General features: G+C 44.2%; 2 protein-coding genes, 1 long non-coding RNA gene and 1 pseudogene across 4 annotated transcripts; 3 read left to right on the top strand and 1 right to left on the bottom strand.

Moving 5' to 3' along the window:
* The first annotated feature begins 6,970 nt into the window (after positions 1-6,970).
* Positions 6,971-12,428, top strand: LOC107279283 (probable LRR receptor-like serine/threonine-protein kinase At3g47570). The gene is made up of 2 exons (XM_066305164.1): positions 6,971-9,958; positions 10,064-12,428. The coding sequence occupies exons 1-2, from the start codon at positions 7,714-7,716 to the stop codon at positions 10,438-10,440; spliced, it is 2,622 nt and encodes an 873-aa protein (XP_066161261.1). The 5' UTR covers positions 6,971-7,713; the 3' UTR covers positions 10,441-12,428.
* Positions 7,027-7,509, top strand: LOC136354244 (LRR receptor-like serine/threonine-protein kinase EFR). Its single transcript, XM_066305936.1, has one exon. The coding sequence runs from the start codon at positions 7,027-7,029 to the stop codon at positions 7,507-7,509; it is 483 nt and encodes a 160-aa protein (XP_066162033.1).
* Positions 12,429-13,370: 942 nt separating the features above from the next.
* Positions 13,371-14,232, top strand: LOC136354093 (uncharacterized). Its single transcript, XR_010737837.1, has 2 exons — positions 13,371-13,646; positions 13,902-14,232. It is a non-coding gene; the product is annotated as an uncharacterized lncRNA (long non-coding RNA).
* A 985-nt stretch (positions 14,233-15,217) lies between these two features.
* Positions 15,218-18,862, bottom strand: LOC9272139 (probable LRR receptor-like serine/threonine-protein kinase At3g47570; annotated as a pseudogene). Its single transcript, XR_001541096.3, has 2 exons — positions 15,893-18,862; positions 15,218-15,785 (listed from the first exon to the last, which is right to left on the bottom strand). The product of XR_001541096.3 is annotated as a probable LRR receptor-like serine/threonine-protein kinase At3g47570 (transcript).
* Positions 18,863-19,279: the final 417 nt, after the last annotated feature.

Raw genomic sequence — 19,279 nt, forward strand, 5'->3', positions numbered from 1 at the left:
CTCCCGGGCGGCCTCTTCAGCTTCCCGAAGGCGATCTGCGGCTTCACGCCGGTCAGATTCTCGCCTCCGCTCCTCTGCGGCCGCTGGATCTTCGGCCTCGGACTGGCCGGACTTGGGGTGGCGGGAGGAATGTGACGGGGCATCGCTGAAGCAGAATAAAAAACCAGAAGACAAACAAAATGAGTAAGAAAAAACTTCTTTTTGGGAGAAAGATGGTTGCAATGAGAGTGAGACGAACCTGCGAGGGGGTCGGTTGAATGACCACCTTGGAGGGGAAATCAGGTTTCCCCGGCATGGTTCCGTCTCCCCCGTCTTGCGGAGCCGTTTCTTCTTGCGCTCCCCCTCGGGCTGCGACGTCGGCGCGGCCCCCTCCGGGCGCCGACTGCTGGCACGCGCCGCCCCGCCCCCTCGGAGAGGAGATGGGGGAGGTGTTCCTCCCAGCTTCCTCTTCCCCTGGGCGTCGGCAGGGCGGCTGCTCCCCGAGCCCCCGACGCGGGGCCCAGAAGCACGACCCCCTCCTGGGGCAGATTGTTCCCCCCGGCGGCGCTCGCCCGCGCCGTCGTGGCCCTTAGGGGCTCTCTCCTCTGAGGCCCCGACCCCCATCATAATGGTTAGAATGGAGGCGCGGTCGGGATCGCTGCAGAGGGGGAGGATCTCCTGAGGAATGCGAGACGCCTCCGCGGAGCTAAGATTCAGCACCCTTTGGACCACGATCTTGAAGTCCTCGGGAGCCCAATCCCATCTGGCTCCCTGGTGGGTCCGCATGTAGTCTTCAGGCCCAGTGTACTCCCAGGCGCTCCGGGCGCGCCGTTGGAGCGGCGCAATCCGGCGACGGAGGTAATCGCCGTACACCATGGCCCCGGTGAGCCCCTGGGATCGCAGGCCCGCCAGGCGGTCGAGGACGGCGTCGTAGTCCTCCCCCAGATCTACCGGCGCCCGCCAGCTGGAGACCAGCGCCGGGGGCTGGCTTGGAAGTCGGAGGCGCGCTTCGTTGGCGAGGGGGGTGTAGAACCAGTCGCTCTTCCAGTCGTCCCACTTCTTGCGGAGGACGCAGGGGATGTAGCGGTTCAGCACCGGCCCCCGCGGCTGGAAGTAGCAGCCGCCGACCACCGACGGCGGTGACACCGACTGCACGGTGAAGAACCACCGGAACAGCTGAAGAGAGGGGCGCACCCCAATGAACATCTCGCACAGGTGCGCGAAGATGGCCAATGTCATCACCGCATTGGGGGTGAGGTGCGCCATCTGGAGATCGTAGAACTCCAGGACATCCATGAAGAAAGAAGAAAATGGCGGGACCAGCCCAGCCATTGCGAAGGGGAGGAAGAAGATGGACCGCCCCGGGTAGTCTGGTGCCGGGCGTCCCTCGCCCAGCATCACTATCTCCCGACCGGTGGCGGACTCCGGCATGAAGCGGCGCGGCAGTCCGGCGTGCCTCTCGCTCACGATGCGGGAAGGCGGTAGTACACTGCCGTCGAGCAGAGCAGAGCCCCGTGCCATGGCGGTGGAGGAAGAGATGATTGAGAACGAGCGCGTGTGGCGAAAGTTGGGCGTAGCAGAGAAAGAGTTTGAGCTCAGGCGGCGAAGGCAAGAGGAACAATGGCGAAAGGAAGGAAGCAAATCCTTTTCTCGATGCTTTTATACCCTTGCCATCGCTGGGCCTGGCTCCTCGTTTCTCGCGCCCACTACCTCGCTCCCTCGTATCTCGCTATCTCGCTCCCTCGTTTCCCGTGCCCACGCTTCCACTAATCCCATTCGCCCGCTTACGGCGCATGAAGTGGATATGCGGTTGTGGCAATCGAAATGGATTGTATCGTGCGCGCGTTAATTACGCTCGCCGACCGAAGCGGCGTTACCGTATCTCCGGGCGAGACAAATCTGCTCACCCAGATTCGCGCGCTGCTCAAGTGGTGTGGCAGTCTTGAATAGACCGCCCATTATGGACAACCAAAGTTACCAATACCAATGTGCATGGATTGAGACCGTTGGGTATTTTGCCCAACTACGGAGACCGGTCCCACCTGTCACCAGGCTTTAGGGGTGGCGTCACACCTGACCGCTTCCCTGGGGAAGGGAAATTGCTCTGGCGTAACGCCGGGGGCTACTGTCGGTGATATGGGACCGGGAGTATCATGACCAGAGGCTTGAGGCAGACACAATCGCCCACGTGGCCTGGCACCTTCGGGGACGTCGGGCCCGAGGGTGAGGTGTCCGCCCTCCTCCTGATTTCCCCCGAGGGGGGGTCGGGTTGCGCTTGCCCCGGCCCCGAGGGCCGAGGCACCCCGACCCCTTAAGGAAGTCTGCGCCATATATATGGGATAAGTGAGCACAGCTGTGCTCACCTAACCGCATTTATTGCGGTCTGGTCAAGCGTGTCACGCTGCATGCAGCGCAATGCAGCGCGCTCTTTTATCCGGTCTGTGACCAGTCACAGACCGGTCAGATCAACGGTTAGGTGGCGACTGGCGGTCTGACGCACGCCTCGCCCCATCCCGTCAAGACGAGAACCTCTAGGCACTCGTCCCCAGCTGGAGCTAGCGTGTTACATCCCGGAGATGGCACGTTAGCCCCGATCGATATATGCCAGGCTTCATCCTAACCATTACAGGCAAGATGTTGTGTGAAGAAGGGCAAACATGCATGTTGCTAAGCTGACACGCGGTGGACAAGAATGACCGATTTGTGACCGGTCTGGCACTGCTCATGTTGTCAGCGCACGGCCACGTTCCCACGACGCGCCTGCCCCCGGCAGGAGTGGAGGTAGGTGTGGGCTGTCCCATCAGAAGGGCTCCCGGATGGAAACCGTACTGATCTCCGCCCATTAAAGAGAAAAAGAACAGTCCAGTTTGGAAAGAGAAAGGTGCATGTGGTATCCCCTTGAGATATAAAAGGAGGACCTTGCCCATTTAGAGAGGAGACTTCTTCCCTTTTGAAAGGCTGAGAGGGGAAAGGAAGTTAATCTTTTGTAACTTGTCCATACACAAATCCACAAAAACACAGGAGTAGGGTATTACGCTTGGCAGCGGCCCGAACCTGTATACATCGCCGTGTCTCGTGTGTCTTGCGGACGGGTGATCTTTCCACATACAGAGAGAGAGAGAGAGAGCTTGGGATTGCACCCTAAGCCCCTGGTCGAACCGGCAAAGGGGGGCTTGCGCAGTCTCCCGGTGAGGGGCCACGAGCTCCGTCATAGTGAGATGCATGCAATGAAAGATGCTAGTCAGTTGGGTCCCACAAGAAAAAGAAATACATCTCGGGATTAACTGCTAGCTTACTCTAGTTAATATGGACATGGATGGAGCCGGCAGCCAGCAATACTATTGAACCTGCTTAAGAGCAAGTGCAATAGTAGGCTATATACCAGCTATAAACATACTTTAAAGAGATAAAGGAAGAGAGAGAGGAACAACAGATTACATATCTGTAGTCAGCTGCAGCACGGATTACAAGACGTAATATGTGTATAACATGTGAGACCAGATATTAATAGTATAGTAAGCAACTATTGTATGAACTAGGAAGGAAGCCCGCGCAGATGCGCAGGCATCTAATTTATTGTTTTATGATTTATGAAATAATGCTAAAAGATGTCATGTCTCATCTTTTTTATGCTGTGAGATAAACTGACTTTAATATACTTAGTAAATGATAAGAATGTCTCCAAGATTAAAAGAAAATCAGTCTGTCCCGATTACTTATAAATTCTCCTATTGTCACCACAACTTATTATTATTGTTTTAAAAGTTATGATCTATAAATAGATAAAACTGGATATGTACCAATAAAATAAGCCTAATACATCATTGATACACTAAAATATTCACTACTTATCTAAGTGTTCATGTTTCACTTATTTCCGAATCAATATATAAATATTTTAAAAATACCACTTATACCAATTAATGAAATAACACCGTTAAAGATAAACATGAATGCCCCTCTAACGGGTGAAGCCCATCGTAGCCACCAAGACTTTCTTTCTCTGTTGAGTTTTCTAAAAAAACGAAAATAAAATTTTTGATAAATTAATCCAAAAAATTAAAACTAAATTGGATTTACTTAAAAAATAGACTAAATTGTTTTTTTATCATTTTTTACATTTGTAGATTTAAATTAGTGTTGTATATTTATCAAGTGATATTAGAAATCCTAAAATATAATGTGAAACTATTTGAAAATTACCACAACATTAATTATTATATGTTGGTCCCATGTGTCATGATGTATTTAGGACCATAATATACCTTTTATAAGACATAAGTATTTCATTTAATTAAAGCATGAAACTAATCACAAATTGAATATAATAGTTGCTTACTATACTATTAATATATGGTCCCACCTGTCATACGCACATTGCGTCTTGTAGTCCGTGCTGCAGCTGGCTACAAATCTGTAGCCCGCTGCTCTTCTCTCTCATCGTTTATCTCATTAAAATATATTTGTAGCTGGCTAATAGCTTGCTATTGTACTTGCTCTAAGATAACAGTCCTACCAATTTAAATAAAAATTAATGATGAGATTAGACAAAGTCACAGGGTGGCCTACAAGAGTTGGTAGAAATGGCACATAAGATAAAATATGATATAGTAGTAAAAATATAGCTAATATAGCTCAGGAATTGGTGATTTAATTAAAAAAACCTACAGCTGCTAAAGTGTATGCGTAGATCGTCTATAAAAATAATTGTTTATTTACAACACCAGATCACTTCTATTGTAAATTCCTAGCGTTTGCGCATTCACACTAAGATTACTCTCTATGAAAAAACTGATCTAATAATTTATGATAATAAATTATGATGTACATGTATCATGTAATTTGAAAAAAGAAGAAAAAAAGGAGAATTAGGATCTGGATGGCATCAATCGAGCTCGCCGAGGCAGATCAGTCTCCATGGAAATGATAACAAATTATGATGCACATGTATTGTGTAATTAGAAAAAAAAGGAGAGAGGGAGAATCCAGATATGGATGGCATCAAGCTAACAGAAGCATAAGTATGTACGTACGTACTTATGGGCGGAAAATCTAATGGGCGATCAATCGCTACCGCGATCTGGTAGCGATCGCATCCCCTCCCCTCTCCCTCCTTCCACGTTTCCTTTTCTGGCACCGCATTACTTTTCTATTTTAGTAAAATTTATGCACCTAAAGTTTATACACCTAAAGTTTATAGACCCAAAGTTTAGAGACCCAAAGTTTATAAATCAAAAGTTTATATATCCGATTCAAATTTAAATTTGAATTCAAATATTTTTTATATATAGTATTTATATACATCTAAAGTTTATACACCTAAAGTTTATAGACCCAAAGTTTATAAATCAAAAGTTTATATACCCTATTCAAATTTGAATTTGAAATATATTCGATTCAAAATTTGAATTTGAATTCAAATATTTTTTATATATAGTATTTAGATACATCTAAAGTTTATACACCTAAAGTTTATAGACCTAAAGTTTAGAGACCCAAAGTTTACATACCCAATTCAAATTTGAATTTGAATTGTATCCGATTCAAATTTAAATTTGAATTCAAATATTTTTATATATAGTATTTCTATACATCTAAAGTTTATACACCTAAAGTTTATAGACCGAAAGTTTTTAGTAAAAAGTTTATATACCCGATTCAAATTTGAATTTGAATTCAAATATTAGTTTATAGATCCAAAGTTTATAAGTCAAAAATTTACATAACCGTTTCAATTCTGAATTTAAATTTAAATATTTATGGTGTAGTAGGAAGAGAAAAAGGAAAGGAGGAAGGGGGGAGAGGAGGGAGCGACTGGATAGGAGGGGCGGGTGATCGCCTGAGGGGCGGGAGCGATCACCCGCCCATCAGGCGTACCCACTTATGGGTCCGGAGAGAAAGGGTGAGAAAGATTTAGTTTTGATCCAACGGTTAATATTATTGGGTCCACCACTTTAAATAAAAACTTACGGTCAGATATTTTTCTTTTTCTCAGAATATTATTTAAATTATTAGAGCGCCATGTGGCGACTTAGGAGCGTTTATATATAGGAGTCTCACGTGGTAGCTTGAGAGCGTACGTAGAAAGTTTAATGAACTTTTAGTATATAAATAATAGATAGATAGATTTAGGATTTTCTCTAATTTGCTAGAACGCCACGTGGTGGCCTAGGATCGTTATTGGTCCAAATAATATGTAATTACTTATTTATATAAATAATATGTAATTTAGAAGTATACTTATTCAATATGTATTGTTGCAGAACATAGTAAAGAGAGGAAGGGGAGGAAAAGAAACGGAGAGGAGGTACTCATACATGACGCACGGCAGGATTCCTTCTTTGTTTTTTAGAAAGTAAGAGAATAAACCAATCTAATCTAACGGCTTGGAGTAACGGGCCCACTAATTTTAATGAAAATCAATGGCTAGATGTTTTGCTTTTTTTTATAGAATTTCTAGTATTTTTTCTAATTTATTAGAACGCCACGTAGCGTCGTAGGAGTGTTTGTAGGAAGTTTAATGGACTTTTAGTATATAATAGATAGATAGATAGAAGATAGATAGATAGATAGATAGATAGATAGATTATCTATTACGTTAGCTATAGATGATTTGGAGCTAGTAGCGGGCTATACTATTAAACTTGCTAAAACTATACAATCGTTGCCGTTCTAACCACCCAATCAACAAAAGAGTACGTAAGGCCGTTGCCGTCAAATTGTTTGACAGAAAAAAAAAATCAGTGAGCGTATGGCTGATGACGGAGCGACACAGCTATCATATCTAGCGTGTCGTGCACACCGCGATCTGCTGAATATATATTTTGTGATGTCTTTATTTTTCAGCGTTTACCTAGTAGTGCTGTCAAATATTTATGACCGGAAGGAGTATCATTTAAGTTTCTTTCGCTTTCTGAGAGCAACAGTCAAGGTCGTCCTACATGTCGAAAGCAAACTAGCACTACTGTGCTAAACAAAGCTCAACTTGATCGTCACTGTGAAGTATGATGCATACTCTTGCTGCCAATGCATCACACACAACCAGACATGGCGCTTGTTCGATTGCCAGTATGGATTTTCGTTGCGGCGTTGTTGATCGCTTCGTCCAGTACTGTGCCTTGTGCTTCCTCTCCAGGTCCGATCGCGAGCAAGAGTAACGGCAGCGAAACCGACCTCGCTGCATTGCTGGCCTTCAAAGCCCAGCTCTCCGATTCTAACAACATCCTTGCCGGCAATTGGACCACCGGAACGCCGTTCTGCCGGTGGGTGCGTGTCTCGTGCAGTAGCCACCGCCGGCGCCGGCAGCGCGTCACCGCCCTGGAACTGCCAAACGTTCCTCTCCAAGGAGAGCTCAGCTCTCACCTTGGTAACATTTCTTTTCTCTTCATCCTCAACCTCACCAACACCAGCCTCACTGGCTCGGTGCCCAACGAAATAGGAAGGCTGCGTCGCCTCGAGCTCCTTGATCTCGGCCACAATGCCATGTCAGGTGGCATCCCAATCGCCATAGGGAACCTCACGAGGCTTTAGCTACTTAATCTACAGTTTAACCAGCTATACGGTCCAATCCCGGCAGAGCTGCAGGGGCTGTACAGTCTTGACAGCATGAATCTCTGTCACAATTAACTCACTGGATCGATTCCGGACGATCTGTTCAACAACACGCCTTTGCTAACTTATCTCAACGTTGGTAACAATAGCCTGTCAGGACTGATACCGGGTTGCATCGGTTCCATGCCAATCCTCCAACACCTTAACTTGCAGGCCAATAACTTAACTGGGGCGGTGCCACCAGCCATCTTCAACATGTCTAAATTAAGTACCATTTCTCTTATATCGAATGGTTTAACTGGCCCTATCCCTGGTAATACAAGTTTCAGCCTCCCAGTTCTACGATGGTTCGCCATCAGTAAAAACAATTTCTTTGGTCAGATTCCACTGGGGCTCACAGCGTGTCCATACCTCCAAGTTATTGCCATGCCTTATAATTTATTCGAGGGTGTTTTGCCACCATGGCTGGGCAGGTTGACCAATCTTGATGCCATCTCCTTGGGTGGGAATAACTTTGATGCTGGCCCCATCCCAACTAAACTTAGCAACCTCACCATGCTGACAGTCTTAGATTTGACGACGTGCAACCTAACAGGAAACATCCCTACAGATATTGGGCACCTAGGCCAACTTTCATGGTTGCATCTTGCGATGAATCAACTAACAGGACCTATTCCTGCTTCTCTTGGCAACCTTTCATCGTTGGCAATCCTGCTACTGAAAGGAAACTTGCTGGATGGATCATTACTATCGACAGTTGATAGCATGAACTCACTAACGGCAGTTGATGTTACTAAAAACAATCTACACGGCGATCTCAACTTCCTTTCTACTGTTTCCAATTGTAGAAAGCTTTCTACCCTTCAAATGGACCTGAATTATATCACCGGAATCCTCCCAGACTATGTTGGGAACCTGTCGTCACAGCTGAAATGGTTCACGTTATCTAACAACAAGTTAACTGGCACGCTTCCAGCTACCATTTCAAATTTAACTGCTCTTGAGGTGATAGATCTTTCACATAACCAACTGCGCAATGCAATTCCAGAATCAATCATGACGATTGAGAATCTCCAATGGCTTGACCTAAGTGGAAATAGCTTGTCTGGCTTCATCCCATCGAGTACTGCACTTCTAAGGAACATTGTAAAACTGTTCCTTGAAAGCAACGAAATTTCTGGCTCCATACCAAAGGACATGAGGAACCTCACTAATCTAGAGCACCTTCTATTGTCTGATAACAAATTAACGTCAACTATACCACCAAGCTTATTTCATCTTGATAAAATCGTCAGGCTAGATCTTTCTCGAAACTTCTTGAGTGGTGCACTGCCGGTTGATGTAGGGTATTTGAAGCAAATTACCATCATGGATCTCTCTGACAACCACTTTTCTGGTAGAATCCCATATTCGACAGGACAACTTCAGATGTTAACACACCTGAATCTATCAGCTAACGGATTCTATGATTCTGTTCCAGACTCTTTTGGTAATTTAACTGGCTTGCAAACTTTGGACATATCCCATAACAGTATTTCTGGTACCATCCCAAACTACTTGGCTAATTTTACGACCCTTGTTAGCTTGAACCTATCTTTCAACAAACTACATGGTCAAATACCGGAAGGAGGTGTCTTTGCAAACATCACTTTACAATACTTGGTGGGGAACTCAGGGCTATGTGGTGCTGCCCGTTTAGGATTCCCACCATGCCAAACCACCTCCCCCAACAGAAATAATGGTCATATGCTAAAATACTTGCTACCTACTATAATCATTGTAGTTGGAGTTGTAGCTTGTTGCCTGTATGTAATGATTAGAAAGAAAGCTAACCATCAAAATACTTCTGCTGGTAAGCCTGACCTTATCAGCCATCAATTGCTCTCCTATCATGAGCTTCGTGCAACCGATGATTTCAGTGATGATAACATGTTGGGCTTCGGAAGCTTTGGAAAAGTTTTTAGGGGACAATTGAGCAACGGTATGGTGGTTGCCATAAAAGTTATACACCAGCATCTGGAACATGCCATGAGAAGCTTTGACACCAAGTGTCACGTGCTCCGAATGGCTCGACATCGCAACCTGATAAAGATTCTGAACACTTGTTCCAACCTGGACTTTAAAGCACTGGTACTTCAGTACATGCCCAAGGGTAGCTTAGAAGCACTCCTGCACTCAGAACAAGGGAAGCAATTAGGCTTTCTCGAGAGGTTGGATATTATGCTAGATGTGTCAATGGCAATGGAATACCTGCATCATGAGCACTATGAGGTGGTCTTACACTGCGATTTGAAGCCTAGCAACGTACTATTTGACGATGATATGACGGCACATGTGGCAGACTTTGGTATTGCAAGGTTGTTGTTAGGTGATGACAACTCCATGATCTCAGCTAGCATGCCAGGAACAGTTGGGTACATGGCACCAGGTACTTAATAGTTTTTCTTGTCTTTCTCAAACTTTGCCCGATCTTTTATTATTATTGAGTAGATAGGGTGCAACTAATTTTTGGTATCTAATTTTTCTTGAGCAGAGTATGGGACTCTAGGAAAAGCGTCACGGAAGAGTGATGTGTTCAGTTACGGCATCATGCTGCTTGAAGTGTTCACTGCGAAAAGACCCACAGATGCTATGTTTGTGGGAGAACTGAACATCAGGCAGTGGGTTCAACAGGCGTTTCCTGCAGAGCTTGTCCATGTGGTGGACTGCCAACTTCTACAGAATGGTTCTTCTTCTTCTTCAAGTAACATGCATGGCTTCCTTGTGCCAGTGTTCGAGCTGGGTTTGCTCTGTTCGGCTCACTCCCCAGAGCAAAGGATGGCGATGAGTGATGTGGTCGTGACACTGAAGAAGATTAGGAAGGACTATGTCAAATTGATGGCAACCACAGTGAGCGTTGTGCAGCAGTGATTTTTTGCCGGGTCGGCCGAAGGAACCGGCGACCAAATTTCATTAAGATTGGGAGGGAAAAAAAATCAAATACAAGTAGTTCTCGCTTGCAACGACAGGAGGCTGTCGAATTAGACTGTGGCAGGAACCACAGCCCGGCAAACTAAAGAACTGGAAACGTCAACACAACAGAAAGAAAACTAAGAACTGCAATTCGCGAAATAGCCTGCTTCTTTCCACACTAAGATCTCTTCTTTGATAGCCTCTGCTAACTGGTTAGGGCTTCTCGATCTTTGGTCGAAAACACGCGCATTTCTTTCCTTCCAAATCTGCCAGCAAATCAGCATACAAGCGCTGTCGAAGTTTGTCCTGTAGCACTTCCGAAAACATGTTCTGGCCTGCAACCACCACTCTGTCAGGCATGTGTTTTCGCTCCCAGGGATGGGGAAGTAAGCACTGATCCATTGCCGCATCTGTCTCCACACTGTGATGGTATAGTCGCAGTTGATAAACAGATGTAAGCAGTTTTCAGGTTCTCGTTGGCACAAAGTACAGCAATCAGCGTGAGGCCATCCCCTTTTTTCAAGATTATCAGCTGTCAGACAACGTCCTTTTACGGCCAGCTACATGAAGAAACGTATTCTTGCCGGTGCCTTCGCTTGCCAGATTAATTCGCTGATTGGGCAGAGTTCTTTTGCCAAGAAGAATACACTGTAGGCTGAGGAGCAGCTGAAATGACCATTGGTGGATAATTTCCATCGGATTGTGTCTTCTTCGTGACTTAGGTGAAATCTCTGAATTTCATCCCAGAGCTGGAAATATTGGGCCATAGCTTCGTTGGAAAGGGAGCCTTGCAAATCTCTGACCCATCTGTGATTCGATAGAGCTTGAGCAACTGTGAGATGTGATCTGCCTACATAAGTTGCTAGAATAGGCCATCTCCAGGCGATGCTCCCCCCACCCAGCCAATTTGCTGTCCAGAACCTGGTGTTCTTCCCATTACCAACAATGAACTCTGCTGCAGATTGAAACAGAGTATCCACCTCCTTTCCTAGTTGGTAATCAACCATTGTCCACGGCCTGTTTTTCTGTTCAAGTTTAATAGCATGCCACTTCAGCCGAAGGGCCTGGCCAAAGTAATCCAGATTTTTTATCCCAAGACCACCATTTTGAACCGGCATACATACATTTTTCCAAGCAACTAGACAATGGCCTCCACTTACATCCTCCTGCCCTTTCCAGAGAAAACCTCTACACTTGCGCTCAATATCTTTGATCGCCCATTTAGGTAGCTGTAACACTGACATGAGATGCACAGGGAGGGCCATTAGAGTGGATTTGATGAGGCAAAGCCGGCCGTCAGGTGATAGCAACCGGGGTTTCCAGCCAGCAATCTTCTTCGCCAATCTGTCAAGGATTGGTTGGATTTCTGCCTTGGTTGGCTTCCTCATGGCGAGGGGCAGGCCCAAGTATGTTATGGGGAAGTGCTCAACTCTACATTGCAGGATTTCTGTTACTACCTCCAGCTGCTGTACGTTACATTGGATGGGTGTGATTGTGCATTTAGCGAGATTTGTTTTCAACCCTGTTGTCGCCCCGAACACTTCTAGGATTCTGCTGATCACCTGTGCTTCCTGTTGAATTGGACGGAAGAAGAGGACAGCATCATCTGCATATACAGATATGTTGGGCAATCTTTTTCTAGCATTCAGCTCAGATAACAGATTTCTTGCCCTTGCTTTCGCCATCATTGCCTGAAGCGTGTCCATAACTAAGACGAAGAGAAGAGGCGATAGCGGGTCTCCTTGCCTCAAACCTCTTGCAGGCTTTATTGGGTCAGATTCACTCCCATTGATTAGAATTCTTGTCTCAGCTGTCAGGAAAAGCGCAGCGAGCCAAGATCTCCAAAGGGGGCCAAATCCTCTGAATTTCAACATGTCGAGAAGAAAGCACCAGGAGACAGTATCAAATGCTTTTGAAATATCCAACTTGAACAAAATCATCTCTTTGCGCTGGCGGTGGAATTGTTGCGATAGACCTTTAACAAAAATAAAATTCTCATGAATGCATCTCCCCTTTATGAAGGCCGTTTGCGTGTGTGGCACTAGCTCCTCCATCCTTGGAGCCAACCTTTGCGCCATAATTTTGGTTGCAAGCTTTGAGAAACTGTGGATTAGACTGATTGGCCTGAAGTCCTTCAACAACGTGGGGGCCTCTTTTTTGGGGATGAGAGTGATTATTGCCGAGTTCAGCATTTCTAGGTTTTGGGTGTTCCCTTCACAAAATTTCTTTAGTGCTGCAAGAAGATCCTCTTTGATCACTCCCCAACATTTTTGGTAGAAAAGGGCGGTGTAGCCATCTGGACCTGGGGATTTCTCGCAGTGATTCATCGCTCTCTCGTGGTATATGAGAGAATGAAATATATATATCCTTTGCATCCATTTCTTCTTCTGTATTAGGTAGCATCAGTGTATACCCAGTGATCAATTACCCTTTGCTTCTATGTGTTTACGGTTGAATTGAATATATCTATGGTGCTTCAGGTTCTGCAACAATTTATAGTTGGTGTAAAAATGTGATTGAACTGCTGGTCAATAAATTTCCATCATGAAAATGAAAGTAGATGATGTGCTCCTTGTATTTTCTTATTTCTGGCTGAAACAAAAAAAAAAAGGAATATTCTGACCTGAAAAAGGAATGTGGTTTGCTTGTAAACATTGGGCCTTTGTCGTGGACTTCTCTGGTAGCCTGACATGCTTTATAGCCCATGGGCCTATGTTTGTAATGGGCTTTTGTTTCATTCGAATGACTCAACGTACATTTAGGCCTGTTTGAACAATGGAATATTTTGTAGAGGTGGACACTAAACGACGACATAGGTAAAATGATATAGAAACAAAATTAATTGAAACGATATGCTCATGCAATAAATTTGAGAAACGGTCATTAATGAAACCTCACACACGTCATTAATGCATAATAATGGAGGTAATTTACTAATGAATCATCCAAGATTTGCTCTTGTGACTCTATATAAACAGCTGCAAAATGAAGCTAGGGGCCAGGTAGTAGCCAGCATATGCAGTAGCTTCCTTGTCAAAAGGATCTCCTCTCATCTCATCTCATCATGGCGCAAATTCTCAACAAGAAGGCTGCAGCAGTGTTCTTCTTCACATCTCTTATGGTGATGGCCACCGTAAATTTCTCATCCGGTCATACTACACAAGGTATACATATATATATATATACACCTCTCGATTGATCACATCCAAATGCAAAAACAGTTTAATTTGTTCTCTTTTGCATGAAATGATTAGTGATCAATGATGCTGGAATAATCTGATATATAGCCTGACAAGTATATATGCATTTTACATTTTCTGTATGAACTATTTCGGCTCTCTGTAAAAGTCGGGGTCATTAACAATATAATGATTTTTCCTCTAAAAATATGTATTTTACATGTGCATATATATATATAGGTGGATATGGAGAAATGGATTCGTGCATGGTCCTTGTAAATTGCGATATGAACAAGTGCATGAGTGACTGCCAAATCAAGGGGTTCAACGGAGGCCTGTGCGACGGCGAGTCGAACGACCACTGCTGCTGTACTGATGAGGCCCGCACAAATAATAGATTTCTCTTGTCCAAATCAACAACGACGGTTGTATAATCAACGGCAATCTTATTATTGATTGATGAAGCAGAGATTCGATAGTAAACTCTTGCAGTTGATGCTTAATTGTACCGATTCACTCAGTAGCAAAAATTAATTAATGATGATGAGGTTGGCATGCCTTGGCTCCTCTAGTGTTGGTCCATGTACATATGAAAAGGTAGCAATCAGTCGGGGTTTGACTTAAAACATGCGTGTTTAAAACGACATGCTCTGTACCTTAGGTGGTGTTTGGATCTAGAGACTAAAATTTAGTCCCTATCACATCGGATGTTTGAACACTAATTTGAAGTATTAAACATAGATTATTTAAAAAAATTAATTACACAGATAGAGACTAATTTGCGAGATGAATCTATTAAGACTAATTAATCCATGATTAGCACACATTTATTGTACCACTATATTGTCAAATCATGGCATAATTAGGCTTAATAGATTCGTCTCGCAAATTAGCCTCTATCTGTGTAATTAGTTTTGTAAGTAGTCTATGTTTAATACTTCAAATTAGTGTTCAAACATTCAATGTGACAGGGATTAAAGTTTACTCCCTGGATCCAAACACCACCTAAGTTAAGGTAACAAATCAATATTACTACGAGAAGTACTGATGCAAGTGGGACGAACAAACGGTTTTTTTATTCTACTTCTAGTTTATTTTATATGCTTACTGTCATGCATATCATATCATTATATACTTTCATGTTATACTAATTTTGTAGTTATTGATAACATTACAAAGAAATTAGATCAAAGTATAGTTTTCGAAAAAAAACTAAGATGCTCTTTATTTGTAGTAGAAAGTAATCTAGTTTCACATTCGAAAAAAACTCAGGACCATCGTTTCGAATAAGCGAAACGATATATTTGCAAACGAAAAATAATTTATAAATAAAACTTTTATTTATATGTGTGTCATAGCGATGTAAAAGCAAAGACTGAAAAATAAACTACGATAAAAAAACCCTCAAAATCAACTCCAAATTTAAGTTGAAAATCCGGTTCTACCCTTCCACCTGCTCAATTCATGCAGACAGAGAAGAGGTACCATCGCACAGGATTTACGGTACCTCACGATACCGACGATTTTCAGCCATTAGATCTGTCCCATTGGACGCATTTGGTACCGCCTCCACCTGCTGGACGGTAAAAATTCTCTTCATTTATATGTCGATACAGTACTTTAGGCTCGAATGAGTCTTACTTGAGAATAATTGTGGCTAGTAGCTAGTGAGATAGTGTCCACATATAATAGATAAACAAAATGCACTCAAATGCTAATTTTATATTGCTCCTGTAAAAGAGAAATAATCCTTCCTGATGCTCTTGAGCTTCACGACCACATCACTTATTCCCATCCGTTCTGCAGGTGAGCTACTGCAACACATCAAGCCAAGCTCGAAAATTGGCAAAAGAAGGCCTTCATTTGGCCAGGTAGCAGAACGCGGCAAGGAGGTAGCATTGTTCTGACGAACACCTTGTTCTATTAATGTTTCAGCCTGTAGAAGCCTACCATCCACAATATCTGCGAGCCTGGCTGGAAATGCTTCAGAAACCCACTTCCTAAGGCTCATGTCACCAACAAACATGGCATCCGTAGGCCTCTTCCCGGTGAAGACTTCGAGCAACATGATCCCATAGCTGAACACATCGCTCTTTCGTGATGCTTTTCCCATAAATGCATATTCTGTTCAATGAATGATTTTTAAAAGAAAGAAAGAGATAAACTAAATTAAGTCTCTTACATAACTCAAATGGTAAAGCAAAATTCTCATGAATAGTAAGTGCAAGTACCTGGAGCCATGTATCCTATTGTCCCGGGCATGCTGGCTGAAACTGCAGAGTTGTCATCACCTAACAGTAATTTTGCAATGCCAAAGTCCGCCACATGTGCCGTGATTTCCTCATCAAACAGCACATTGCTAGGCTTGAGGTCACAGTGCAAAACAACTTCAGAATGATGATAGTGAAGGTGCTCCATTGCCATTGATACGTCCAGCATAATGTCAAGTCTCTTTAGGAATCCTAGTGGAGGGTGCCCTTGCTTGTGCAGGTATGTCTCCAAGCTGCCATTGGGCATGTACTGAAGCAGCAGTGCTCTGAAGTCTGTGTTGGAGCATATGTTTAGTATCCTTATCAAGTTGCGATGCTGAACCATGCGTAGAACCTGGCACTCAACATCAAAGCTTCTCATAGCTTGTTCTACCTGCATGTTTAGAACTTTAACCGCAACCACCATTCCATCATCCAAATGACCCTTGTAAACCTTGCCAAAACTTCCAGCTCCCAACATATTATCCTCATTGAAACTTTCCGTGGCACGAACAATCTCTTGATATGATACTAACCTATAAGAAGTAGGTGTAGTAGTATCTAGCTTCCTTTTAATCTTCTTTCTAGTCATTTGGTACAAACAAAGAGCAAGTGCGCCAACTGCTATTGTGATGGCAGGGAGTATAAACTTCAGGTAGTGGCTACCATTAGTTGAGTGTGACTTGTCTAGGCATGGTAAAAATCCTAGACGAGGAAGACCACACAAGGCAGCATTGCCCATCAAAGATATCAAGGTTATATTTGAGAAAACACCACCATTTGGTATTTCGCCTTTTAGGTTGTTAGAAGAGAGGTTCAGAGTAGTGAGGTAGGTAAAGTTTGCTAAGTACTTAGGTATAGTGCCTGAAAGATTGTTATAAGAAAGGTCCAATACTTCTAAGCTGGTCAGATGGCTAATAGAGTTCGGGATTGAATCTGTGAATGAGTTGTGAGACAGGTTTAGGTAGGCTAACATCTGATGGTATCCAAATGAATTTGGGAGCTGACCAACTAATAAATTGTCTGAAGTATCTAGGGCAAACATATCTTGGATGTGGCTGAGATCAGATGGTAATGTACCATTGAGGTTATTATTGGAGAGAAAGAGCTGCACGATACCAAGATAAAATAAACTTGTTGGGATAGTCGATGACAACTTGTTATCAGATAGAGAAATGTATTGTAGCATGGTGAGATTACCAATGCTATCAGGTATGGAACCTGAGAGCTTATTATCGGTCAGGTACAACCATACAAATCTTGCCGTACCAATCTCTTCAGTGATAGGACCAGATATTCCATTCGAGGTAAGATCAAGTCCCTGCAAATTCTCCAACTTCATGAGGGAAGCTGGTATGGAATCACTGAGTTGGTTGTATGACAAATTTAGCGCTCGCAGATTAGTAAGGTTTGACAGTGTAGCTGGAAGGCCACCAGTTAAGTGGTTGTCGTCTCCTTCGAATCCTAAGAGTTCAGTTGAGAGGTTTCCAACATAGTTTGGGAGAGACCCGGTGAAAGAGTTATGTGATATCAAGAGGTACTGAAGTTGGCGACAGTTACAAAGGCTAGACAGGAAGCTGAGATCCCCTTGGAGGTGATTGCCTCCAATTTTAATTTCAACGAGAGGCCTGATGTTTCCAAACGTTGATGGTACAGGCCCTGTCAGCTGGTTATATCCCAATCCCAAGAATGTCAATTCAGAGAAGTTTCCAACAAAAGCTGGAAAGGCGCCGTTGAGCTGGTTAAATGAAAGATCGAGATACGTAAGTTTTGTCAGTGTTCCCAGCTCCACCGGAATGTGGCCGCTTAGGTTGGAGTCTGAGAGGTCAAGCTCACTGAGCATGGGGAGATTTCCCAACAGACTCGGGATTGTACCAACGAGCTCATTGCCATCCAAAAAGAGTAAAGTGAGACGTGACATCTTAGCCAGCCATGGCGGCACGACACCTGAAAAAAGATTTTCTGACAGAGAAATTGTCTCAAGATTCTGGCATGAAGCAAGCCCTGACGGGATTAGTCCTGTGAATTTATTCGTGTCTAGTTCTATGTCTTGCAACATAGGGAGATTAAAGCTCCGGTTAGTAGGTATAGGGCCAGTCAGATTGTTCTTCCATATAAGTATGGCTTCAAGGCTAGACATGTTGAAAATGGCAGGAGGCACTGGACCAGAGAGCTGATTGTCTGGCAACGCAAGAACACGAAGCATGGGCAAGGAGCCAACACAGTCTGGTATGGAACCTGACAAACTATTCAGCCCGAGGTGTATCTCGGTTACCCAAGGTGTGTGGCGTTGAATAGATACTCTGGTACCGGACCACTCAGGTAATTGCTCGTGAGAACCATTTGCCTAAGGCTATGTAGATTTTGCAGCTCGGCTGGTATGTGCCCTGAGATGTGGTTGCCATAGAGATTTAGAATCTCAAGCTTTGTAAGGTTCCCTAGTGCAGAGGGAATAGTATCTGACATAGTATTGTGGGCAAGACGGAGAATCCTAAGACGATGCAGCCTCCCAAGATCAGCTGGGATGGGGCCAGTGAGGTTTATGCCACCGAGGTTGAGGACACGGAGGAAAGAGAGGTTACCGAGGTGAGGCGTGAGCTCTCCTTGCAGAGGAACGTCCCACAGCTTCAACCCGACGACCCGCGGCCGCCGCCGGCTGCACGACACGCCGACCCAGCGGCACATGGACACCTTGGTTGTCCAGTTGCCGGCAAGGACTCCGAGAGGATCGGACAGCCGCGCTTTGAAAGCCAGCAGCGCGGACAGGTCGTCGCCGGTGCCATTGCTGCTGCTACCACCGTCACGCGGGATGGAACCAGAAGCATATGGTATGGTAAGTGGCAGTACAAGCATGAGAAGACGAATGCTGTTGAATGGTGGAAGAAGTAGCCAGGCCATGTTAGGCACTACATACAGTGTGTTCGTGATGTAGCATTGAGAGCACAACTTCCCCCTTTTATTTTTGGGAGAATAGCTAATACGGTATCTAAAGTTTCGCTTCGGGCTTAATTTAGTCCTTAAGGTTTCAAAACGTCCAAATAAGTCCTCCAAATTAATCATTTGGGTTAATATAGTCCTTGGACCCACAAAAAATGCCACATGAGCATGCCAAGTTATTCTTGCATGCAACAATACAAATGAAATGACCATTATAGCCTTACCATATAAAAAAAAAGAAAAGAAAAAAATAAAGGAAAAGAAAAGGAAACAACAGGAAGGAACGAACAAAAAGACCGGCCCATTACTCTATCTGTTTGTTTTCTCCATCTAAACCCTGATTATAATGTGTGAACCATTTATATTATTGTGGAGATTATGGGTACCCCATACCCACATGGCATAGTTATCCGACTGGCTATAGGGGATAAC

This window comes from Oryza sativa, chromosome 11 (genome assembly GCF_034140825.1).
Source record: "Oryza sativa Japonica Group chromosome 11, ASM3414082v1".
Classification (NCBI taxonomy): domain Eukaryota; kingdom Viridiplantae; phylum Streptophyta; class Magnoliopsida; order Poales; family Poaceae; genus Oryza; species Oryza sativa.

Coding starts and splice junctions, on each gene's coding strand:
- LOC107279283 (XM_066305164.1), top strand. CDS start 7,714: ATGCCAATCCTCCAACACCTTAACTTGCAGGCCAATAACTTAACTGGG. Junction 9,959..10,063: donor AGTTGGGTACATGGCACCAG/GTACTTAATAGT, acceptor TTTCTTGAGCAG/AGTATGGGACTCTAGGAAAA.
- LOC136354244 (XM_066305936.1), top strand. CDS start 7,027: ATGGCGCTTGTTCGATTGCCAGTATGGATTTTCGTTGCGGCGTTGTTG.